Source organism: Diorhabda carinulata, chromosome X, assembly GCF_026250575.1.
Source record: "Diorhabda carinulata isolate Delta chromosome X, icDioCari1.1, whole genome shotgun sequence".
Lineage (NCBI taxonomy): Eukaryota > Metazoa > Arthropoda > Insecta > Coleoptera > Chrysomelidae > Diorhabda > Diorhabda carinulata.
In genome coordinates, this window is record NC_079472.1 from 3,065,857 (window position 1) to 3,093,073 (window position 27,217).

General features: G+C 32.6%; 1 protein-coding gene across 1 annotated transcript in view; it reads right to left on the reverse strand.

Moving 5' to 3' along the window:
• Window positions 1-2,787: 2,787 nt before the first annotated feature.
• The window catches only part of LOC130902394 (tumor necrosis factor receptor superfamily member wengen), a 43,484-nt gene continuing 19,054 nt past the window's right edge, over window positions 2,788-27,217 (reverse strand). The window contains exons 3-4 of the mRNA XM_057814503.1: window positions 8,907-9,059; window positions 2,788-6,352 (exon numbers count right to left, since the gene is read on the reverse strand). Of these exons, the coding sequence (XP_057670486.1) occupies window positions 6,273-6,352; window positions 8,907-9,059 (233 nt within the window). The 3' untranslated portion in view covers window positions 2,788-6,272. The remainder of the gene's footprint in view (window positions 6,353-8,906; window positions 9,060-27,217) is intronic.

Below are 27,217 nucleotides of genomic sequence, written 5' to 3' on the forward strand. Positions count from 1 at the left end.
AATTATCAATAATACTACAATACATTTTTGCGGTTTTTATAAATTTCTTTTATTTGTGTAAAATTTTCAAAACTCATCTTGTCGGTGTGAACAGTATTTTTTTAGCTTTGTAAATCGAAATATTTATCGTGTTAAACAAAGAGTACCTTTTTGTTAAGATATCGATTAAAAAATCCATTTCTGCTATCTTTAGATTGTACAGGTTGTCCCTGTAAAAGTTACGGACATACGTAATCATCTATTAAAATTTCATAATGTTCGAATGAATAATTAAGAAAATATACTGAAATATAAGTTCTGATTTCGCAACTTTGAATGCTTATAACTCAGAAACGACTTATGACAAAAAATTTTTTGAAGTGCCGCAACACCCTGTATATTAATTATCAACGTATAAAACTTCTTATGAGGTAAATTTTAATTTTAAAACATTATTTATAAATAAAAGTTCCCCTTCGTGCCGAATTACTAGTTATAAAATATTATCTAAAGAATAAAATCTGACACTCTAATTTCACCAACATTTTTGTATGTGTTAACAGAAATTGTAAATGCGACCCTGTCGAATTACTGCAGATATTTTATAAAGGTGGACGGGACTAATTTACGGTAACGAATTTACCCGGATGTCTAAAATTCAATTGTGAACTTGACATGTTTACCAATTTCAAAAAATGCGTAAACAATCATTGGATTACAAAGAAATCGTTCAAAATGATTATTAATTAACTTGGTACGATTTAAGTACTAGAATAAGCCGTGAATCAAGAAGTTATTAAGTGGTTTTTTATGTTTCCCCTTTTCATCGTACCCCCTGTTTTAAATATGTATAAATCCTTCAAAAAAATAAAATTCCGAAACCACCTTCTTACGTTCTAATTAAATTCTAATTTATCATAAGTTATTTACGATTTACGTCAAACTGTGTTAAGTAGAAAGACGTAACGTTTTTCAAACATTTACGTCCACCTCTATACGGGATTGGGATTCAAGTTGACTTTAACATTTTGAATCGAGCTGGTCCAGTAAAGTGTGTTGCCTGTTAACTTTTCTTTATTTAATTCACTTGATATACACGTTGGCGTCTAGAGGTAAAATAAATTTCATTCTTAGGGTCGAAAAAGGGATTTCTTTTGTTTCCTCACCACAGGAGGCTGGGCGGACAGGTTAAAATTGATAATATAAAAAGGAAGGTGTATATTTAGGTGATTATTTGGCAACGTGTTAAAACGTAATGAATTGAAAGAAGGATTTTCTTATTGTTAATGGGATTCTTTTATTATATTATTAAATATTTACATTGTTTGATACTAAGTACTAAATAGAAACCATTAAAATGACATTATGAATACAGAGAAAAAAAGGCGTAGTATATAAAAGTTTTAGATGGGATAAATTAGTTTTAAAATGCCAAATATATATGGATTTAGTTATGTATCTAAATAGTCGTAAACTTTCGATAAATTTCTCGAGGTTTCTTTGATTAAATTAAATTCTATTTCGAGTTATCCAAAACGATGAAATCGCCGGCGAAGTCTTAATGATTTTTTTTTAAATTGAAATCAAAACATTAAGTCAACGGGCATGAATGAACTCCCACTCGACCATTTGGCAAAGTCAAATCTCGAAATATTTGGCATTAGAAACAAATTTTGATGATGGGACTAAAATATATATATACATATGTTTACATTTAGACTTACAGCTGGTGGTGATATTTATTTTTGTACGAAAGACTATTCAAAAATAAAACGTTTTTAAATTATCATTCTAAAGTAAACAAAACGAAAATTATAAGTCGTTAGTGACGTTATACGAGATTAATGTATATATAATTTGACGTGGTATTGTTTTTGGAAAGTGAATATCATTTCGAAAGTTACTGTTTGCTAAGGGCAGAATTGGCCCATATTGCCACAGGATTTTCGAATTTGAGGTTATGTACTAGAGTTTATAAAATTAACGAATAGTTTTACAGAAAAAAGTACGGTATTCCATCACGATTTATCTAACACATATTTACTATATACTATCTTCTTCTTTCAAACATAACAACATATAAAATCGATTGTCTTCTTCATAAGACCAACTACAAGACATACGTAATAGTTTCTTGGAATTGGTGGTAGTAACCGTAAAAAGAGACAACGATATCATTAATAATTGAACGTATTAAAAGTTAAATTTGATATTACCGTATTTTGAGGTTATGTGAATTTTGTTTGCTGTGTTATTTTTAAAATTGATGAAATCAAATTTTGAATTGCTACGCTGGGAAAAGTTGTTGGGCCTGTATTTCTGGTACCTATACGTGTTTACATTTCATTTCTGACGTTTGTTATGTATATTTTCATTTATCCGTTTCCCTGATGATGGTAATGTGGTTCAAGCTGTCTAGGAATCTTCTATTTAATATTTATAGTCCACATCCAGTTGATAGACTAAATTTTACGTCACTTTTTTGAACTATATAAATATTTCATTTTGCAAAAAAATCAGCTTTCCACTAATGGCTAATATTAATTTTGTATATTGTAACTTATTCACCCAGTATATCGATATTTTTATCAAAAGAGTTTTGGTGAATATGTTTATGTTAACCATATAAATAAAATACAAAAAATTTAAAAAATAAATTTCTTCTTTATAACAATTCGTAAAAGTCCGACCTTTGGAATATTAGTCATAACGATTATTTCTATTGAGTTGATAGACATTTTGATTCGATTAATATGAATATTGTGCTGACATATTAGTAACGTTTCTACTTTAAATAAAAGTACAAAATTTAAAATAAATAAATCTTTATTTGGCAATAATGTACATATATTATTTTTAATAAATACATATTCAATTATCTACAAAACGACACTAATATATAAAAAAAAAGTTAATACCTATGAACAGTGTAAACAAATCCAGCAGTGAAAATTGTTAAAAATACATTTTGGAAAATTTAAACAATCTTTTTTTCGAGTTTGCAAAAAACATCTGGTACATTATTTAGATCAACTAAATGAAAATTAAAGTCGATGTTGATGTTCCATTTCTAGGATCTTCAATTAAATTTGAAACATTGAACAGATCAAGTTTATTTTCGAAGAATATTGAAAATTTCCACTACATTAGCTGTAATTAGAAAAAAAAAATATATTTAACGAGTCACGTTCCGTTTGTGGAATTCATTAATTTTAAATAAGTTATATTTCAAAATAATATTAAGGTGCAATTTCATGTTGACGCTCGACGCTGTCTTAAAGCGTTAAATGAGGTCACGTGGTACAATTTTGCCTGGAACGTCATCTTAAATTAATACAGTTAAACTAAGGGTTTAGCTTTTTATATCGGGTATTATTGCATTATACTAGATTATCAGATGTTTACTATTGTTTTGAAAAGTGGAATGAACTTCGAGGTAAATATTTTATAATATTTTACCATTAATTTTAACACCGCACCTTTAGTGATAATAAATGACAGAACTGCGTTTGGTTATTTAATAAAAGTTACTGCTGAACATATCCCATATTCAAAAGTGTGCTATTGTGTCTATAATACCGAACGCTCCTATAATGTCATTTAATTATTATAGTGACGTTTTTGTATTACGACATGACATTGTTTATTAAACGTGTTTACAAATATTTAAAAAAACGTAATACATCTTTATCTGTATTTAACAAGTTAATTAAAAAAAATTAATTTCATGTTATTGTGAAATATAATATTAGAAATATCAAATTCTTCAATGTTATATCTGCTGACAAATTTGGGATTAAATAATAGACAAAGAATGATCCATCAACATTAACTGGATGTAGTAAATACTTAGAGGGTACCTGAAGGTTAGAGATTCAGAAGTGAGATGTACAGAAGTAGATTCTACTCATTTTAATAAGGTAATCTTAATATTTCAAATAGAAAATTTGGCAACTTTTTGGGCATGAAATTATCTGATATTTTGTTTTTTTACAAAATCAAAGATTCAACAAAAAAATTATGGGGTTCAATAACTTTTTAGTAACTGTATCATGTAACTAAATTGTGCAGTTAACTTTTATTCAGACGTATTAGGTATATTGAGAGGTGCAATGAGAAAATAATATAACTTTATGTTTATAACTGTTTTCTTCAATATAGAGAAATAATAGAATGAGAAAGAAAAAAATATAAAAAGGATTGAATGATGAATAATCAAAGTGGTTGAGATAATATGAAAAACAAAGGGGTGAAAGGGTAAAAAATGAAATAAAAACGACAGGTAGGTAAAGAATTTTAAAAAAACAAAAGGATTTTTTGAAAAATAAGAAAAACTAGGGGAAATGAGGTAAATTACTAGATATTTTGTTTTTCTAACTTTGAAGGTGATATGAGATCAATTGGCAGAAAATGTTGACATATTTGAGGTTTTTTTTGCATACTAAGCAAAAAATACATTTCCTATTAAAGGAAATTGGTAGTACAACCACATTGATTGATTCTAGAAAATAATTCCAATGAAATGATCTGCCTTAGGTGGATCAATTTCTAATTCTCTAAATTACTGATTTTTTAATTATTTTTTCTATTTTCTCATTGTACACATGATTAATATGATTACTTAATATAAGTAATAGCACAGATTAAAAATCTGTCGACCCAAAACTTGACTAAGATCAAAATTTGTTTGAATAATGTTTTTAAATGTCGGGACGTTCATTTCCATTTTCTCTTAGCTTAAATTATTTGCTCTTATTGCTTGATACAATCTAATGGTGTATAAAAAGTGAGGATGTAGCCCCTGTTTATTGTGCTAGTAGTACACTATGATTTTAAGGTCTATAATGCCTATAGAGCAATTATCTGGAAGAAAAAACTCAAGCAACAGTCAACTAAGCAAAATGCATGGATTAGAGCATATTAGAGACCATGAAGACTTGTTCAACGATAGCAAAGGACGTTATCCTATCTGAAAGTATCATAGAGTCTTATATAGTCAGGATAGTCAAAAGTGTATTTAGGAAAAGGAGAACAGGAAGTAAAGTGCCCTTTCTAGAATTCCTGGTATAGGATTTACAAAAAACAGGTAATTTTTTGGAAAAAATAGGAAAGTCGACCCACTCTGCTCAATCAGAAATAGGCAAAGGTTTATTTGGGGCCCAAACAGAAATAATCCAATCAGTTGGAACCCATTTTAGCACCTTCCAAGCAAAATTCCCAACAAATGGAAGAATGGAAGTTAATTGGAACTATTTCTAGCACATTTCAAGTAAAATTCCTAACAATTGGAAGAATATATGTGAATTGGAACCCACTCTAGCACTTTTCAAGCAAAAATTCTAACATTGGAAGTATTAACTTGAATTGGAACTCATTCTAATACTTTTTAAGCAAAATTCCTAACAATTGAATGAATTAAAGGGATCAAATCCCAAATAATCAAGTCATAGTTAATCTAGAAACATGATTAAACTAGGATGGAGAATGAAGAAGTAAATATTTAACTAAAAAGGGTGCTAAGATCCTTTGTAGTCAAACCTCAACTATTCTACAGGTGTAGAATTGAAGAATGGAAGTCTTATACATTCAAGACCGTTTTGTGGAAACTATCACTGAGAAAAGTCTGTGGTCTTAAGTAGGAATAATCCATCAGCTGTCACAGGATTCCTGTCAAGGAGAAGGTTGATCAGAACACATAATTTCTGTATACCATTGTCAGCAGGCACCTGTATCCGAGTATTGGGATTAACTAACTTTGAAATCAGAGAATTTTCCTTCATCAAGCTGTCTGAAATGATTCTCCAGTACTTTATGAAGAGCTGTAGCACATTTGACTCCATAAAGTTTGTCTGAAATGATGCTCCAGGTCTGTATGGAGAGCTGTAGCATATTTACCGCCATAAAGTTCTCCTGAAATGATGCTCCAGATCTTTATGAAGAACTGTAGCACATTTAACTACATAAAGTTTGTTTCAAATGATGCTCCAGGGCTTTATGAAGAGCTGTAGCACATTCACCTCCATAAAGCTGTCTGAAATGATGTTCCAGGTTTGTATGGAAGTACAAAAGGAAGATCACAGAATCAAAGGACGTACTGTAAATTTTTTTCTTATTCGGGCAATCGAATTGTATAAAATTTTGTCTATATGATGTCTGTACATTGCTAGTTTTGTGTAGACAGATTTTTTTATATAAAAATTAGCAATAAACATAAACAAAAATAAATCTATAACAATTATATACACATATAGCTACAATGAGATAGATACTATGACAACTAGTATAACTTCTATTTATTGTCCTTTCGAGTTGCTTTCTTCTATATACACGTTTCCTCTTGGTATGGTCCCTACTTTATCCCCTTCCTTGCGTTCTGAAAATGAAAAATTGCGATTTAGTGACAACTTTGTATAGTTACAAGGATTGAAAATGGTTTATTACTAAAATGGTCCTGACCCAATAAAGAAAATGCAATTTTTCCAGCGAAGTCGATACCCTTTACGGACCAGATCGCTGCGCGTCGACAACAGAGCCCGTTTTTAACAATTTCTGGTACTTGAACGATATTATAGCTGCTAGTTTGGAAATTGTTATAGAAATTCGACGCAAATGTGACGTAATAAAAAAAAGTCTTTCAAGAAACGTGAACTTGTATCAGTTATTCAATCTGAAAAAGCGTCTACTCGACGAGCACGTGTTATCACGACACAGACACAGACACAATTGACTGAAGCACGAACATTTTTCGTTTTAATCTTCTTCAACATCGTTGCCGGAATTATAACGATTTTTCGAAAACGTTGTCTAACTTCTCTATATAACGTAGTTTTTCATATAATAAATAATCCATATGTATAAGGATCAATATAACATATGTCTATGATCTTTTTATTTTTATGACATTTCGACTGACATTTTTCAATATATTATTTGACATTGACAACCAGTGTTGCCATATGAAACTCTAGAAATATCGTAGCCCTGTGAATATAGAATTATTATTAAAGAGAGAGAGAGAGAGAGAGAGAGAGAGAGAGAGAGAGAAATGGAAACTTTCTAAAACTCACTTTTAGAGTTTTATTCGGACAGCAAATAATTTATTTACGTAAATCCAGATTTAATTTATAATAGCATGAATTTTTCACCTGATATATCTTAGTCGTATAAACAATTAACTGAAATATCGAAAATCATTTATTGAAATCGAGAAATCATTTTCTATTTCAAGTTAAATGATTCTAGAAATTACGTTTTGATACAGGAAATCCAAGCCTCGTCTCGTCAACATCAAAATAACTCATTCAAACTTATTTAAGTCGGTAGGTAGGTATATTTTGAAACTTCCTGTCAAATATGCCGACTAGACCCGGAATTACATCACATCACGTAATTATTTTTTCCTTTGAAAAAATCGGTTTAATCTAGTTTAACCGCATCCAAATATATTCGGAGAATGTTCTCGATCATATATCATCCGCAGGATGTCTTATACATCGGTACGCATAAAATAAAAATGTATTTTAGTTTCAAGTCGAATATTGAATTAACTAATACCTATTTCGAGACATGAAAGTTTTTATTTACTACTACAGTAAATCGGAAAAGATTCTTGAAATTATTCACGATTGGAATTTTCAATACAAGTCGATTATCAAAATAACGAGACTGGTTACGAAGTGCTGGAAGTCTTCTTTGGCGAGGGCCTGGAAAAGATGCGCCTAGATGATGAATTTCATCGCAAAATCATCTTCAGAGACGAAGCTCATTTCTGGTTCAATGGGATTGTCGATAAACAAAATATGCGGTATTGGGCGAGTGAAAATCCACATGTGCTTAATGAAAAACCACTTCATCTATAAAAGACAACTGTTTGGTGCGGTTTGCATACCGGCGGCGTCGTAGTGCCATATTTTATCGTCGACGACGTTACTGGTGAATGGTTATCGTTATCGCGCCAAGATTATCGATGATTTTTGGCCCGAATTGGAATATATGGACTTGGACAGCATGTGGTTTCAACAGAACGGCGCCACGAGCCACACAGCACACGTTACAATCGATTTATTGAAGAACAAGTTTGATGAGCGTGTTACCTCATGGACCAGTGGATTGGCCGCCTCTAGATTTTTTTCTTTGGGGCTACGTCAAGTCATTGGTCTATGCTAATAAACCGACGACGTTGAACGCGATATAGCAGCCGTTTCGGCCGAATCATGGAAAATTGGATCCAACGAATCAACCGCTGCAAACGTGCCCGCGGTGGGCATATGGACGGAGACGAGTTCCATTCATAAATGTTTTGAATGTACTTTAATCCGATAATAAAGTTTTTGCAATATCTCAAATGGTTTTTATTTTATTTTGAAAAAAAGTCTTTATTAGAAAACCCCTTATGTCAAAAAGGGGCCCGCGGTTAATCGAATGGCCAAAATTGGTGTACAAAAGCAGGAGTTTTTAACAATTTGGTTCGAAATAATGCCAATCCTACATGAATATAGATGAAGAAGATCATAATCAAATTATTAACAGCATGCGTATTGGAAATACATCTCCATTAGTCTGGATCTTCACTTAACTTTTCTCATTGTTCTTTTGCTAATTGCACTGTTAAATAAATTGTTTCTGCTCTGTATTTTTCTCTAATTAGCAAATTTTCTATCACTCGAACATTGATAAATTCTCAAAACTTTCTCAAGCTTGTTGCTTATAGTTTCCAAGCAACAAGCTTTCGAAATCTGTTCCAAAATTTATTGGAACAATTACCAATGTCCTTGGGTTATTACTAAGGAAAATTAACCTTATTTTTATTGCTTTCAATTAGGTAGAATCGATAAAATGCTATTATTAAGAAAAAAAAAATAATCAGTCATTTTATGGAACAAATATCGACATATTATAGTGTTCAAAAGTAACTATAAAATACTTACCGCTAAGTAATTGTTCCAAATATACACATTTGCTATCCAGGTAATTAGCGACATCTTGTGAACTTGTAGAAGTTATACCCGCTTCTTTCAGAAGCTGATTTTCGCTGCCGGCAGCTGCCATTAGACTAAGTCTTGCAGAAAGTTCTTCCACATCTGGAAATAAACGAATAATGTAAATAGAGGTAGTTAGAGATAGTTTTGTATCCAAAAATGTGGTAAAATTACGATTTAAAATCTACATAACATAATAATATTCTTGGAACCTGGGGCTTCGGTATTTCTTGCCACTCTCTGGAGAAGTCCCCCCATTGACTTGCTTCGTACACTTTACTTTTGAGATACCCCACAGAAAAAAGTCCATGGGGGTAAGATCCGGGACCTGGGTGACAATGGGATGTCACCCATATCGCTTTGCTAGGGAAGAAATCGCGAAGCATCGCCGTGGTCTCCCTAGCAGTGTGTGCCGTGGCGCCATCTTACTGGAAACATATTTTCAAATAAATAGGGTCCAATTCGTCGCTTTGGGACTGTGAAGTGGCAATTTTGCACCTCCATTCATCATTCCAAAAGATAGTGTGCGAAATCGCTCCAACAATGTCTCTCAGAAATTTTTACGCATATTGTGATCATCAGGGTTAAGCGCTTACACAATTTGAATTTTAAATGGATGAAATTTCAGATCCTTCTTCAATATTTCGTTCACTACAGTTTTTGGAAGCCCCGAGACAGTCGCTCCCTTACGAACGGACTGACGCGGATTACAGCGACGAACTCAATGTTGTCATTCGTTCTTGATGTCCGGCTGGGTTGTTTTCCGCTGCACTTGTTCCTCGGAATCTTCGCACCCATGATCTAATCAAATCTTCACTCTCCACCCTCGAATATTGTAACGTGGACAAAATCTTCGACGAGCAATTGCACACGAATCCCACCCCTCCGCTAATACGGAAAAATTCGTAATTCAAATCCTAATTCTGCCACCGGACACGCGTATATTGCACTACAAAGGACGAAAGTTGAAATGTGTATGATTTTTCTTCATACCTCGGTCGAAAGTACGTTATTTCGTCATTAGTACCAGGGGCAGGCATGAAAAACATGCTTGGCAACATTTAAACTTGAAAAAAGTAAAATTAACAAAGTACTTTCGACCGAAGGTACGAAGAAAAAATTGTATACACTACACGAGCCGAAAGTTAGTAGTAAGATTCATGCCCAACGTTCATCCTATTGAGGTTGAGAACAGGAAAAAGTCGCTGGTGGCTTCAATCAAAATGTTTTAACTCAAAAACTAGTACCGGCATCTATGTGTCGCCCTTCGAACTTTTTTTGGAAGTTTTCTGATCTTCTGCTGCCTACATCGCTTCATATTTTCTTTTCTTCGATCATTTTTCTGATGATTGTCTGACAACTAGTAGAAGGAACGTTCAGTCGAGTCTTTCTCCTCCTAGCATGACGTACATTGCTCAAATTTTGACTTTCTGATCTTCTTCAGATAATATCGGTGGTAGATATCTCTTCTTTATAAATCTTTGTGCCTTTTTGGGCGGAAGAGTATTAGGACAACAAATGGAAAAAACACTATCCCAAAAACTTGTGTTTATACAAAAATTAACGAATTTATCGAACCACCCACGTATATTTCATATTTTTATAGTATACTTTGTCTCCTTTGTAGTTTCGTCCTTTTTTCGTCGCCTTAAATCTTCATCTTCTTAAACATTCTTTACAATATGAATCGTAGAAAACCAAATTAAACTCATTCGTGTTTCATTCTATATTTCATCGTATTTTACGATTTTTTTGTTACGCCACTGTTTTGGAAATGAAATTATTTATCAGCATCTGTTTCTGCTTCAATCGAACTTAAAATTAAAATATTTAACGGCCGTAGATATTGCACCTGGTAGCACGTTGAAAAAATAAACTATATTCGACGCCAAAACTATCCAAGTTCACCTTTTCGAACGCTGTTTATTTTTTTTTTAATCGAAAATATCCAGACAGGTATCGAATTTTTATATATTTAATGTCCAAAATGAAAACTTGCCATGTTTTAAAAAGGAAACGATATATCAAATCATAAAAATTGTTTATTTTCGATAGACTGAAAAGATTTCGAAAGAATTTGAATGTATTTACAGTGTGACAAAAAAATTATACCGCCAGTTGAAATAATATTATTGTACGAACCAAAATAATAATGACTAGGATATTTTCTTGTCTTTCTTGGCCTTTTCAAGTGATTAATTACCACGAATGTTAACATACAACAAAGAATTGGTAAAAGTGTTCAAATTCATGCCCATCTCGATCAAAGCAGTTCCGTCGAAGCAAATCACAAGATGTCCGCGAAGACTTTCAAATTTTTCTTCAATCGCAGTTCGTAGGTCGAGAAGGGTGCGCGGTCATCTTGCAAAGAAAAAACGGTATTTGAAAAAGTCCCAAAGGAAGGAATCACATGGTGTCAGATCATATGACTACTAATTAATCCTCGTCTTTCAAATTAACATCCTGCATGAAATGACGGATGTTCACGAGTGTTGGTTAGTTGTCTATTTGCCCACTTAAATCTTCGAGAATTTCCAGATAACTTTGGCCGGTCACGTGACCCTCAAAAAACACACACACCCCTGGTTTAATTGGTTCGACTGCTCAACTAACGCCAACGCCACTGTTTCCATATTTTCGTCAATTGCAACCGATACCGGTCATCCAAAACGCGCCGCGTCGTCAACAGAGCCCGTTTTTCAAAATTTCTGGTACGTCTTCCGCGCTGTTGAACGCTTTGGTAGCTGCGAGTTCGGAAAAACCGCTTCTACTCGATGAAACACGTGTTATCACGACACAGACACAATTGAGTGAACCACGAATATTTTTCGTTTTAATGTTCTTCAACAGCGTTGCCGAACTTATGCCGATCTCTGTAGAGCTACCATCAAATACAAAAATACAAAAAATTTATCTGCTGATTCGACGATCGTCTCTCCGATTTCGGGCCAAACTGCGAGTATAATCTTAACAGGCTTCACCTAAACTTCCGGGTAGGAAGCCCTGGGTGGAAGTAGAGGAAACCATACGATCCACGTTCCTTCCTTTTTTTTCTCCGCATATCGGTTGTTGCGGTTTCTGAGACAAGCCTTGTCAAAAGCACATGTCAGGGCTTCGACATCAGTAGCAAGAGTTGCTTTGGGGGTAGAGGATTCCGTGGACCAGTTTGCTCAGGAACAATTCATCCTCCGGCACGATCTCTGCGTTGGGACTGTCGTTGGGCTGATCTCAAAGAATGATCAAATCTGGGATATGCCTCAAAATATACCGAAAATTATCACAAAGAGATCATCATTTTTTTAGCTATAAGCTCCAATTTCATGCAATCCAAACTGATTTAGGAGTACCTGGACAAACTGAGATGTCCAATGAGGGAAATGACATAGTTGTCAGACTCGCTAAAATATTGGAAAATACTGGAAAAGAAAGTAGAAAACCGGTTACAGGGAACAGTTTTCAGGGGTTGAGATAGTCAAAACTACTCGTGGGAAATCATAACCATGGAAATTCTATTGAATGTATCGATCTGGGTAAGAGAAATCTACAAATACCAAAAAGTGTCCTATTGGAGCAATGTCGGCTAGAAGACGAAGATCTCTGGCATTTAGATCCACACCAATACAATGTACTATACAAAACGAATTAACCAGAGTAACCAATTTAACCAGTTTCTTCGTAGATATAAACCTTTTGGCAACAGCGCGCGGCTGTACTAGGTTACGGCGGTTTTTGTCACATCACTCCCGGTACTATGACTACCATAACTATACTGATTTGATTAAACAAATATCTATGGTAATTCTGCGGTTTTGTATATCAGTTTTGTTCAAAAGCATGCCACATCAATAGAAATGGTCATTTGGGTCTATTTTTCTAGAATTCCTCGTATAAAAAACGACAAAAGAACATTAAGCATTAATCCCTAACCGGATACCGAAGCTCTCTTCACGAAACAATCTTTTTTATGGTGTTTCGAAAAAGAAATTTTGTCTTTAAATAAAAAATGACTTACAAGATCCTACGTAATTTACTCAATAGTTGACATTGTTGACAACCTAACAACCGAAATCGTGTTACACCCTAATTTATTCTAGGACTTCCTGGATACGCTAGAAAATAATTAAGCTCTTCATATATAAGTATCGAATGGATGACTGACGTGACTTATAGGTGATACTTTTTTTTTTTCGAACGATTTGGCTCGTGCCTTTCCGTTACCAGATGCAGGTGCTCATTATTTTTTTAAATAGAATATTCGTAATTTTTAATCGCATTTATTAATAAATACATATTTCTATGAACAACTACTGGTTATACGAGGTAAATCCACAATTTAAATTCCGTTTCTATTACTATTAGGCGCGGCGCTGCGATCGCGCGGCAGTTCCTTCGATTCAAACAAACGTGTTATTTGAAATGCTTGTTTATAGTGTCAGAATATTATAAAAAACTGAATTAATTAACGTAGTGATTAAGCTCTGATAATATACAGTCTTAGTTTGCTTGCCAGGTGGCTACAAAGGACATGTGTATTCGAAGTAAGCACGCTTAAAATAGAGTCGCAAATGAACTGGACGTTAACCGAAGGTATAGCTACGATTTCTTCACACATAAACTGCAAACTGACTGTTCAAAATAACGACGACAAACGATAATAAAAGTACCAATTGAAATCAATGTACTTTTGAAACGCCTGTCGCGACGCGTCAATCAAACGGCGAGCGACTGATTGACGTCGATGCATAAAAGTGCACATTTAACAACGTGCATTTAGAAAACGCCGCGTTTTTTGTCGCCCCGCGACCAGCGACAAAAAACGCGGCGTTATTTTATGAAACAATATACAAGCGTTTCTTGTCGCGTGCCGCTTTCTAATTTGATCAATTTCAACTGTTGCAAGTGGACCATACAACGACAGTGATTAAAAATGGATCCGTGTGTTTTTACGTATTTGATATATAAAAATTTCATTGAAAAAAAACGTCAGAGAGGTTGGGATGTGCAACCAATTAACAGTGCAAGACTTCTTAGAGGCGCATGTTATACAAAAAAGCCAAAAAGCACTTTTATTACAAATGTGGACGGGGATTTGCGTTTGAACCAGGGAAAATGTTATCATTGACGTTGAGGTAAGTACAAAGAAACATGTTTTTTCTTTTGTTGTATTAATAAAAAATTCAACGTCCAGATTTTCCATGGTACTTCTTCACACATCAACATAACTCTCCAAACTGACGATAATAAACGCGCCGCATAGAAGCACCAATTGAAATCAATGTACTTTCGAAACGCCTGTCGCGACAGGTTTTGTAATTCCACGCGACAGGATTTCAGTACGCCGCGACTCAGGCGGCGAGCGGCTGATTGGCGTCGATGCAACAACGCGCTTTTAGAAAACGCCGCGTTTCTTGTCGTCCCGCGACCAGCGATAAAAAACGCGTGCATGAAAGAGGCCTTAACGGCATTTCCATTGCCTTTTGGCGTTAGGCGGTACATCAAAGAGATTAACGCGGGAATTAATGCTAAGAAGCGGCCATACTAGTGTTACAAGAATCGTGGAACGTAAAAAGTGATACTTGGCGACGAATAATGGAATTATCCAAAATAACTATCGAAGAAAATCTTTGTTACCTTTTTTTCTTCATTCGGTAATGAAATATACTGTGGGATGCGCAAAACCCGCGTCAAAAAGATACAAATAAGATACATGATGCCTGGAAACGTATTATTTTTTGCCGTCCAGTTATCGTCCTTATCGAAAAATATATATATGATTATAGTATGTATAGTACTGTAGTATAGACTTCAAAGAAAACCACCAGAGTGCAAAATAATGCTTCTGACCATTGCGCGTTGATTGGGACGCAATTTTAGCTTCTAGAAGATTAGGAGCATGAATACAGCGTGAAAACGGTGCTCAATTGCTTATTTGGTAACCACGGGGTGAACCAGAAGGAGTTATTTCCTCTTGAACACACCGTGAAATGAATATTCTAGCGTGAAGTACTGGATAGACTTAAAAGAAAACCACCAGAGTGCAAAATAATGCACGTTCACATTGCGCGTTGATTGAGACGCAGTTTTGGCTTCTAGAATAATTAGGAGTGCTCAATTGCTTCTTTGGTAGCCGTGGGATGATCCAGGATGAGTTCGGTCCATTTGGACATACCTTGTAATGATTAATCTATCGTAAAGTACTCAATCGATTTGAAAAATCTTCTACAATGGTTTAAGCGATAACACGACCACACTATTCGCCGGATCTATTACCCTGCGTCCTCTTTCTATACTCCAACACCAAAAACTGATGAAATTTTGATAGCAACTTATTTCCTTCTTATTTGAAGGAACAAGTTGCTAATGGGCTGGAGCTGGAGCCCATTTGGTTTATACGTATATGGATCATTCGATGAAGACTTAATTTCGTGTTTTGGACGTCTAAATAATGATAAGTTGCAGCAGCAGCTTCTACGTCTATTTCGCGGCGGGTTACCACGGGATTTAGAGCATACCGTGAATGTGGAGGGCACGATTTGTGCCGTGGATTGATACCGAGAACTCGCGGTACTGATTAGAGCCGCCAGTGCATTTTCGCAGCTAGTGAAACAAGAAATTTTCGCTGTAATGGATAGTATCTAGTTGACCCCATAGATACGTGGAAAAGCCTTAAAAGGTTCGAGCTATTTCTAAATTAACTATACGAGAACTGAATCAAAATATTTTTGTGAAAATTCATCAAAAATTATGAAATACCATACACAATGGGCACATTTAAATTCGTAGCAGAATAAAAAATTTAAGATCCCAGTTTGACGTGTTTATATACTAAAATCATGAATGTTATGTCTTTTAATTGAAATTTGAGTGTAAATTTCTATAGAAACAAACAACAAAATCCGATTTACTTAAAAAAATCATGTCAGTCTTAAACAGTTTTAATACAAACATCTATTTCTGTCTGTACTGTTTGTAGTAACTCGCTTCGACCTAGTCTAAGTTATTATTGTTTTCATTTGGATATAAGCCAAAGAAAATACGCAAAATTTATGCTGATATTGTAATAAATTACTGAAAAAAACCTCGGCCGTTTAAAGTTGCTTTCAACGACTTGTCTAATTGCTGTTAGATTCATAAGTTAACGAACCCTAGAAAATTTCAATTTAGAACACGAAAAAACTGCGATAATTTCGCTATATTGTTAGTTCCCGCCATGTTTCTGATATCATACAGTCAAAATTTTACTTGAATCAGACAGAAGACTGTTTAGAACAAACAGAAACTCATCCTAAGCTCCTCTAATTGTATGGTTTTGTCGGTACCAAGCGAATAGTTGCTAGTACCAAGACAAAAAACGAGTAGAAAGTGAAAACGATGCTCAATTACTTCTTCGACAACTACGGGGTGATCCAGAAGGAGTTACTTCCATTTGGACACACCATGAAACCTAACCACCAAAGCGGAAAACTCTTTGAAGCAGTTTTTACCTTCTAGCATGATTCAAGCATCAACAGCGCGCGAAAACGATGCTCAACTGTTTATTTGACAACCGCGGGGTGATCCAGAACGAGTTCTTTCCACTTGGACAGACTGCGGCTCGAATTTCTCGAACAAAGTGCAAGACAGTACACTTTGCCATGGCGCGTTAATTGTGAGGCAATTTTTAGCTGCAAACGTTAACATGGCGTGAAAACGATGCTCAACTGCTAATTTGGTAACCACGGGGTGAACCAGAAGGAGTTCTTTCAACTTGGACACACCGTGAATTGAATAGTCAAGCGTTAAGTACTGGATAGATTTAAAATAAAACCACCAGAGTGCAAAATAATGCTCCTGCCAATTCCGCGTTGATTGGGACTCAGTTTTAGGTTCTAGAATGATTAGGAGCATGAATACAGTGTGAAAACGGTACTCAATTGCTTCTTTTGTAACCGTGGGATGATCCAGGAAGAGTTCGGTCCATTTGGACATACCTTGTAATGAATAATCTATCGTAAAGTACTCAATCGATTTGAAAAAACTTCTACAATGGTTTAAGCGATAACACACCCACACTATTCGCCGGATCTATCGCCCTGCGTCTTCTTTCTATACTCCAACACCAAAAACTGTTAATTTAAAAAATATTTGGCTTGGCTGTTGATTAAAAATTGTATTATTCACTACAATTCCTTTTTTTCTTAAATCTGCGGTCTTAAAACCGTAATTTCAGATTTTTGTCCAAACATTTTCGGCTCAAATTTAGTAACACCTTGTTTAGAACGTGTATGACAATATAAAAGAAGTTTCGTATCATCTGAAGGTCATAAATCATTTTTTTACAATCAAAATGAAACTAGATCTTCCTTTATATATTAAATAAACCCAAATGTAAATTATGATACGAAAAATTTCGTTTAAAACCAAAATTCTAGAGAAATACGAAAATAAATATGCTGTGGCAACACTGCTTTAGATCATCGAGCTCGACCTACTACTATAATTGATGCAAAAAATTCGGGAACCGTTCGTTATAAAGAGAAGTTCTGAAGAAAATTGCATACTGTGAATAAACATGTCAATGTCATATGTCAAAATCATATTTAAAACAATAATTATCTACTTGATCGATTTCAAACAACATAAATAAATGGTTTATAACAAAAACCTCATTTACTATTTGATTTTGAATGAAATACGAGAGGAAATTGAATTTAAGAACAATAAACAGGACGTAGGATGCGAAAAACAGGATAGGCAGGAAGAAGAATTAGGGATAATGTATTTGTGTTGAAATAAATGGATGGATACATTTAATAGGCTCTTTAAAATGTAAATTGGAATAATGGGAAACGGTATAAGGGGAGATTCATGAAAAAAAAATAACCGAATTTAATTCGTATTTGTTTCAATCAAAAATATGACCCCGTTTCTAGGAGGTTGACACATCCCGTACCAATTGCTGATAAAATTTACGCGCCCCTCGTACCACACGCAATTTGATTAAAAAACGACATTTAATTCGTGGTTTGTTGGCCACATCCACCTCTATTACCAAATTTAACACCATGGTACTAGAATATAAACGTTTCGACACAATTCCCGGCATTGAAAAGCCCATGATAATGATCTTCACTTCTTGAATTAAATCAAGTATTAGGTGTCTATTTTAGTTTTCACAATTTGAGACTGTATGTCTCCTGTTTTAAGGTAAAGTTCAATTAAAATCTGGGGCCTTCCTTTTTCTCTTAAATGCGGAGAACGTTCAGTTTAGCACCTGTCACTGTTATTCGTTTCATTCAGAATATATCTGTGATAAATTGGCCATGGCGAGTTCGTGTTAATCAAATTGAAATATTTTACAAGATGGTGGACAAACTGCATATGTCGAGTAAGATGTTGTTGTCTAATTTTAAAACTGTAGGCGGTTAGAGAAACTTATTTTCGTCTTTGTTACAAATTTAGATGCGAATCTATTGCGTTATGTAATTTTCTTGAGAATTTTGCTGTTATTCAATTGTCATTTTATTATAAAATCAAATATTTCTTTATTCGTATAAAATTTATCCATGATATATTTTTATACTCGTGGAATAACTATTGAAAAATTATTTTCTATCAGAAAATTAATTAAAAAAAGCGATTTCAAGCGATTAAAGTCACGTATTATCATAAACTACTTTTGGAAGTACCTCGGTAACATGTATTTTAACTTCAAGGTTATATTACGAGCTCTTTAGAAGCAAGGACGCTATCTAGACTTGTCTTCAAAATGAAATAAATGTTTTGTAAACAATACCCTTGGAATAATAATAAGTTTTCAAGATTTTCAAGCATCTAAACTTATAAATTGGAGTATTCAAATTTTTTTTTCTACTTTTAGGCTTCCATTTTACAAATAATTAGTTCTATATCTAGATCGCAATGTTTTATCAATATGATCGAAAGTAGTAAGTAATACAATCGATGTTTAATAGATGGCGCTTCATATTTCATAATACATTTTTTTACATATAATATATGAATTATTTATTTCAATGTAAGATACGTAATATTTTGAAAAACTGTACAAGTTTTTATTATATTTATTTAAAAAAATATATAAAAAAATTGGTATTAATTTCGCATGTATTACAAAATGTCAAAACTTCATTTTTAGTCCAGTGTAACATCATTTATATTTAATAGGCGTAAATTCACAAGATATGAAAACAAAAACTAAACATATAATATAAATTTTTAATTTTTGTAAAACCCCTTATACTGAGTTATATTCATTGAAGTATCTGTTACTGATTGTTATTAATTATATTCAATTTACGACTGATTCTTAGAAGGGAAAATGGCGACTGCGCATTAGCATTATTTATAATAGAAAATCAAATTATGTATATAATAATTACCATAATGACAACAAACATCATCTGTGGAAAGTTTAAGATTATTTAAGACTTATAACATTTTGGTTGTATTTAATAATCATTTTTATTTTTAAACAAATTATATTCAGGTGTCTTCGCTAGCGACATCTATTTGTCTAAAGTTAATATAGTCCAGTTAATTGGTGTTAGTAATCTACAAAATGGAAAACTGGAGATTGTTTTGATTGATATACCTAACAAAAAATTTTCCTAAGTAACGGTTTCGACAAGCCGAGCCCAACGTGTTAGTTTGAATAAAAAATATCAGTACTTTTTTCGCTAATAACTTACCACATAACAGTACTAAAATTTCGTAACGATTTCGACAAAATGTCAAAACTTCATTTTTAGTCCAGTGTAACATTATTTATATTTAATATGCGTAAATTCACAAGATATGGAGACAAAAACTAAATATATATTATAAATTTTTAATTTTTTAAAACTCCTTATACCGAGTTACATTCATTGAAGTATCTATTACTGATTGTTATTAATTATATTCAATTTACGACTGATTCTTAGAAGGGAAAGATGGCGACTGCGCATTAGCATTATTTATAATGGAAAATCAAATTATTTATATAATAATTAACATAATGACAACAAACATCATCTGTGGAAAATTTATGATTATATAAGACTTATAACATTTTGGTTTTATTCAATAATCATTTTTATTTTTGAACAAATTATATTCAGGTGTCTTTGCTAGCGACATCTATTTGTCTAAAGTTAATATAGTCCAGTTAATTGGTGTTAGTAATCTACAAAATGGAAAACTGGAGATTGTTTTGATTGATATACCTAACAAAAAATTTTCCTAAGTAACGGTTTCGACAAGCCGAGCCCAACGTGTTAGTTTGAATAAAAAATATCAGTACTTTTTTCGCTAATAACTTACCACATACCAGTACGAAAATTTCGCAACGTTTTCGATTTATTTGAATATTTATATCATGTACTGCAATTAATCAAAATTCATCGTTGTATAAGGACGACATAACTGAATTTTAAAATATTTTGACATGTTTCAAAATAAATTCGAAGGTTTTTTTGGGATGTTTTTTTATTGACACGAAGTTTACACCCAATATTAGTACGATTACATAAATTGTTTTGTTATACCTACATACAGGGTAAGTCAAAAAGTGAAACAACAAAAAGTAAACATTCAATTAAGTTTAATTTACTAGTGTGGGAATCTTTGTCTAGTTATTTCGAAAGAAATAGATAGCTTCATATACTAAACGAGAATTTAATGCGATCACTAGTTAAGGTGATAAATAAATCTACTGGGAGGAATTTATATGACAAATGAACCGATTTAAATCTCAACGTCATTAAAAGAAGATTTACGATGTTTTGCTCGTAGATTCAAACAACATAGTTTTCAATTTTCTTTTATCATTTGTTATTATAATTAACACGTTAATTGCCAGCCTCAGTTTAAATGAACAAAATATTTTTATCTACTCCTTATATTTCAATTATCCAAATGCTTTTGGACAAGTAATAGTATTAAATCGACACTTTCCCTATACGAGGGTCGTTGAGAAAATAGTAACTAGCGTCGTCGCATTCAAATAGATTGACAGTTATCATAACTTCACATAAAACCGCTAAAAACAAAACCAGCCTCTCATGTTATAGGCTAGGTTAGGTCTGATGGTGTCGCATTCAATCGCGAAATGTCTTCTTTCATTTAATCTTTGTTTGAAGACGATTGCAAAAAGTATGTGCACCAGGATTACCTTGGAGCCCACAGTATCGTAAATAACGGCATGTTGTTGTACTCCAAAGTAACGGAGCCGAAGATGAACTACGAAATAAATAACCAGATGAAAGAAGAAGACATAATAGGGTATGTAAAGGCACAGATACTAAGTTGGTTCGGACATATACAATGAAAGACGACTCCCTCTTGAAAATAATCAAAATAGACCGACAGGAAGATCGAGATCCAGATGGGAAGATCAAATATACGAAGACCTGGAAGTACCAGGAGCTACGAATCGGTAGGAAATAGTAGAAGACAGAAAATAGTGGAGGAAAATGATACACAAGGTTAAAAACCACACCATAGTCTTGAAATGCATCAAGTTGAGAAAATTTTTATTGTTAACACATAACTAACTATAATAAATTGTTATAAAACGTTTTTTGTTTCACTTTCAAACAACGTATTTACTTGTTGTACGATAGATTTTTAAATAACATCGACATTCTTTGAAACCAGTCTTTCGAAATATCAAACTGAATACTAAAAAGATACATGATCAGACTTATTATTATAATATACTTCTATAACCTTGTGAATTTAAAATTTTGGAAATTACAACATTGAAAGACGTAAACTTGATTTTAATATAAGAGGATAGTCCCAGAATTACCTGATTTTAAACTAGAGATGGCGGTAGTTGCTTGAAAATACCACTGAATTAGAAAGTACACATTCTAAACAGCAAGTTTGAAGCCGCCTCGTTGTTTAATATTTGTTTGGCAGTAAACATGGAAAAATTTGTTATCGTGGTATAATATTTTTTTATTTGGGGCATAATGGTAGACCAAATGAGGGGACGGCTCCAGAAATGTCGAAGAAAATCCACAAAGCGACTGAAAATTTGGATTTGAGAAAGCTGTGCACAAGATGGGTGCCGCGTTTGCTAATAATGAAACAAAAACAGCTTCGTGAAGATCATATTCGACAGATTTAGCCCCCTCGGATTAATTTCTATTCCCAGACTTGGTGGTCAAAGTTTTTCCCACAATGAAGAAGTAATATCGGCAGTTAATGGATATTTTGAGGAGTTCCTATTATAAAAAGAAAGAACTTCGCTGGGAAAGTTCTCTGAAGACGATAAATTAGATATAGAAACGAGCGACAAGTTTCTCTGATGATGGTAAGAATACTTTCCGAACTTTGCTGCAACTGCGAATTCGATTCCCTATATTTCACTTGAAAGTGTGTTTCTGTGAGGCAATACTTCGAAAATAGAGGTTAAGTCAATTTATTTTCATCAGTCCTTCTTACTAAACTTTGTCGAATGCCAAAGTAACATCAACGGAACTTGCAGAGCAACATCTTTTACGTTCGACATGACTCCGTATTTTTCTGATGTCTGTGGATGAGAATTATATGATTGGAAATAGCCCAAACTCACCAAGGCATCAAATATCACGGTTATTGGTTCGAAATCTTATGTTGGAAGTTTCTCCAGAACTCCACTTGTGACCAAGTCACATCCAGGTGCTTTTCTAAGGTTTCATGACATCTTTTGCTTAATTGATTTCATTTAGTTAAAGTAGTAGATTTGGAACTAAACTTATCATTAACTTCCCTAAATTATCTCAACAATCCTGATGGGAAACATTAAGATCTGATAGTCATATTGTTAAGTGATACAAAGTATCCCTTATTTTACGTCTCGGATTAACTAATTTTTGTCTTATACTAATGGGAACCAACGTAATAGTTAAGGGATTCCAAGTGTCCCTTAGACAGTTTAGTATTTAAGACAGCGACCGGGTTCTTATTAGTTTGACGTTTGACATTCGTCACATTATTGAAATCACTTTATTGTTAATTGAGTTATTAAAGTGCTGCGAAAGTTATTACATTCCGTGTTTTAGGTTTCATATTCGAAATTTCCAAAATATCAGCAAATAATTGTATGAATATTTTATCTTAATAAAATATTATTTATGTTAGAAGTTGTAGAATGAATCGATTATGAATGGGTTTGAAAATTTGGAAAAAGCACTTGACAGTCGATATATTAAATAATTTTCGTTCATTACTGACGTCAGCAGTTCTAGTTGAGATAAAAGTACGTGTAAAGCGGAAAACGCATCAATGGCAACTGACATCGAGTGTTCAAATGATTAATTGACTTCGTATTTTCTAATAAATCGACGAGATGTACCGGGATTATTTAAAAACTCGTTTATCTACTTCTTTTCATTCATATATCAAGTATTCAACTGCTTTTAAGCATTTTATAGTATATAAATTTACAAATTCTATCGATTTCTCAATAAGTATGAATGATAGGTTAAAAATATATAAGAACATATACTTATACACTCGTTGCAATAGACATAACACTTTTTAATCGATTCACAACGGCTTCTTCTCGATTTAATATCATTAGATACGTTTTTACGATATTTCAATCGATTCTAAGTCAATTCTTCTCGATCTAATATGATTTTTTCACTTGTAGTACCACGAAATATAGATATATAGTTTTAAAAAATCGTTATTTTGACGAAAAACACTTCACAATCGATTATTAACCAGTTTTACTTGTAACGTCAATTGTCATGTCAATAAACATCAGATATTTTTATAAAAAGAACGTTCCTATATCAACACACACTTTTTAATCGATTCACAATGGCTTCTTCTCGATTCAATATCATTAGGTACGTTTTTACGATATTTCAATCGATTCTAAGTCAATTCTTCTCGATCTAATATGATTTTTTCGCTTGTAGTACCACGAAATATCGATATATAGTTTTAAAAATTCGTTATTTTGACGAAAAACACTTCACAACAATTATTAACCAGTTTTACTTGTCATGTCAATAAACATCAGATATTTTTATAAAACGAACGTTCCTATATCAACACACACTTTTTAATCGATTCACAATGGCTTCTTCTCTATTCAAAATCATTAGGTACGTTTTTACGATATTTCAATCGATTCTAAGTCAATTCTTCTCGATCTAATATGATTTTTTCACTTGTAGTACCACGAAATATAGATATATAGTTTTAAAAAATCGTTATTTTGACGAAAAACACTTCACAATCGATTATTAACCAGTTTTACTTGTAACGTCAATTGTCATGTCAATAAACATCAGATATTTTTATAAAAAGAACGTTCCTATATCAACACACACTTTTTAATCGATTCACAATGGCTTCTTCTCGATTCAATATCATTAGGTACGTTTTTACGATATTTCAATCGATTCTAAGTCAATTCTTCTCGATCTAATATGATTTTTTCACTTGTAGTACCACGAAATATAGATATATAGTTTTAAAAAATCGTTATTTTGACGAAAAACACTTCACAATCGATTATTAACCAGTTTTACTTGTAACGTCAATTGTCATGTCAATAAACATCAGATATTTTTATAAAACGAACGTTCCTATATCAACACACCATTTATAATCGATTCACAATAACTTCTACTCGATTTAAAAATATTAGATACATTTCTACAATAATATAAATATTTTAATCGATTCTCAGAAGGTATTTTTCGATATCATATGGTCTGTTTCACTTGTGTTACCACGAACATTAAGTCATATTAAAAAAACGTTTATTTTGACGAAAAACATTTGTCAATCGAATATTAAACAGTTTTTTTCATGAAAAGGTAATTATCATGTCACTAATCATTAGATTCTTTATAAAAAGAACGATCCTAAACAACAATCACTTTTTAATCGACTCACAAAGATTTCTTTTCGATTCAATATTATTTATAGGTTCCTACAAGAATATAAATATTTAAATCGATTTTTAGTATCCTTTTTTCACGAAACATCAAGGCAAATTTTTTTTTTAATCGTTATATTGATAAAAATCACTTTTAAATCGATTATAAACAGTTTTCTGATGTAACATCAATTGTCATATCACTAAACATCAAATTTTTATAAAACAAACTTTCCTATAATATAAACATTTAATAATCGATTTACAATAGTTTCTTCTTGATGTAATATCATTAGATACATCGAGATATATTTTGAAAACATCGATCAATACTTTTGCATCGATTTGTTAGTTTTTCTTATTTGATGTGATACGTCAATTGTCATATTACAAACCATCGATTCAAAATGGCCCCTACTCGTTAATACGAATATTTAAATGGATTTTTATAATTTTCTTTTCAATATTTGCGTAATTTTCACTGTGAAATATGGTTGCTAAAAATGCTTGAGATATATGTGACCACAAAACTATATATTCTTGCCGTACAACAAATTTAAGGTTAAAGTGACATGGATAAATAATTTTATACGAATAAGGATTACGAGAATCATTATGGTAGATACTGAAAACATCCATAAAAGGCACTTTTAGAAAGTTTAAACATACAACATGTGTCGCAAATTCTATTGTGACCAAAAGTATATTGTGCTTATAAATACTAATGTCTTTTTGATGTTTATCTTCTCAACTTGATTGACAATCACATTGTCCATGATCTGATTTTAATACATTAGTCACTGCGCTATAATACAGGGTGGTATAGTTGAAAATAAATATTTTTAAATTTGTTTCGTGAATGGGTTAGTAATCGTTTAATTATTAACAACTATCGATACATCAATCACTATTTAATAGTAATAATCCTTTTCGTGGTATTTAATTGAGGTTTTGCGGTTTGTTTTGGTTCTGTCAAAGTATAGGTGGCCCAAGACGTACAAAGAATTAATTCAAGATGTACTGAAAGCGCATACAAAATCAACCGATCAAAAAGTCGACTAGGCGACGCCTTATTCCTTGTAAATCGGTTCACTTAATGAATGAATGTATGTTTATACAGTTAATATAACAGTTGAATATAAAAAAAAGTATTCAATCATTCGAGATTCCTCTCCAGTGGAATTTATTTCGAGTTTCATGTCGGTGTTGAATTATTTATTATTAATATCGAAATAGACTTACTTAAAAAATCACTTGATAAGAAAAATCGATTTAAAACAACTTCTTCTCGATTCAAAGTGATATGTCAATTGTCATATCACTAAACATCAAATTTATTATAAAACGAACGTTTCTATAACAACAAACACTTTTTAATCGATTCACAATGGCTTCTACTCGATTTAATAACATTACATACATTTCTACAACCATATAAATATTTAAATCGATTCTACAGTAAATTCTTTTCTATATCTCGCTTTTGGTACCACGGAACGTCGAGTTTGATACAAAAATAATCCTTTTTTTTCAACGTATTAAAATTTTAAATCGATTCTTAAGCAGTTTTTTTGATATAACGTCAATTGTCACATCACTAAACATCAAATTTTTCAATATAATGAACGTTCCTATAACAACAAACACTTTTTAATATCATTCTACGAGAAATAAATATTTAAATCTATTTTAAGTAGATACTTGGAGATATCATATGATTTTTTTACATGTGGTACCACGAAATTTATGTAAGAAAAATGACTTTTAAATTTATCGAATCTTCTATTCGATGTAATCTGTCAATTGTCGTAGTACCACGGAACTATAAGTTATATATAAAACAAAACGTTCCTACTACAATGTAACTACCAGGTGCGATGAAAAAAATACGATGACTTATTTTATTGAAAACAAAGAGAAAAGATATCCAGTGCAAAAAGCGGTGCTACATATGGTAAGTAAGGCAGATGTAACATACTTTTAGATCTTTAGTGGCTAAAAACTCCCGTATTCATGGACGATACCTCGTTTTTATATCGATTCTTAGTAGCTATTTTGACGTAATGTCAGTTGTCATTTTTGTACCACGACACATAAAGTTAAATATCAAACAAAAGTTCCTTCATCAAGAAGTGGATTTAAAGCAATTTCTGTTCGATATATATCATCAGACACTTATCGTACCACGAAACTTCATGTTAAATATGAAACTCAACGTTCGTATAACAAAAAATCGATTCGAAACAACTTCTATTCGATACAACATCATTTGACCCTTGTCTAACCATGGAACATTAAATTAAATATCAAAGGAAACGTTAGCATAACATAAATATCGATTCAGAACAACTTATGTTCAATATATAATATCATCGGATACTTGTCGTACCAT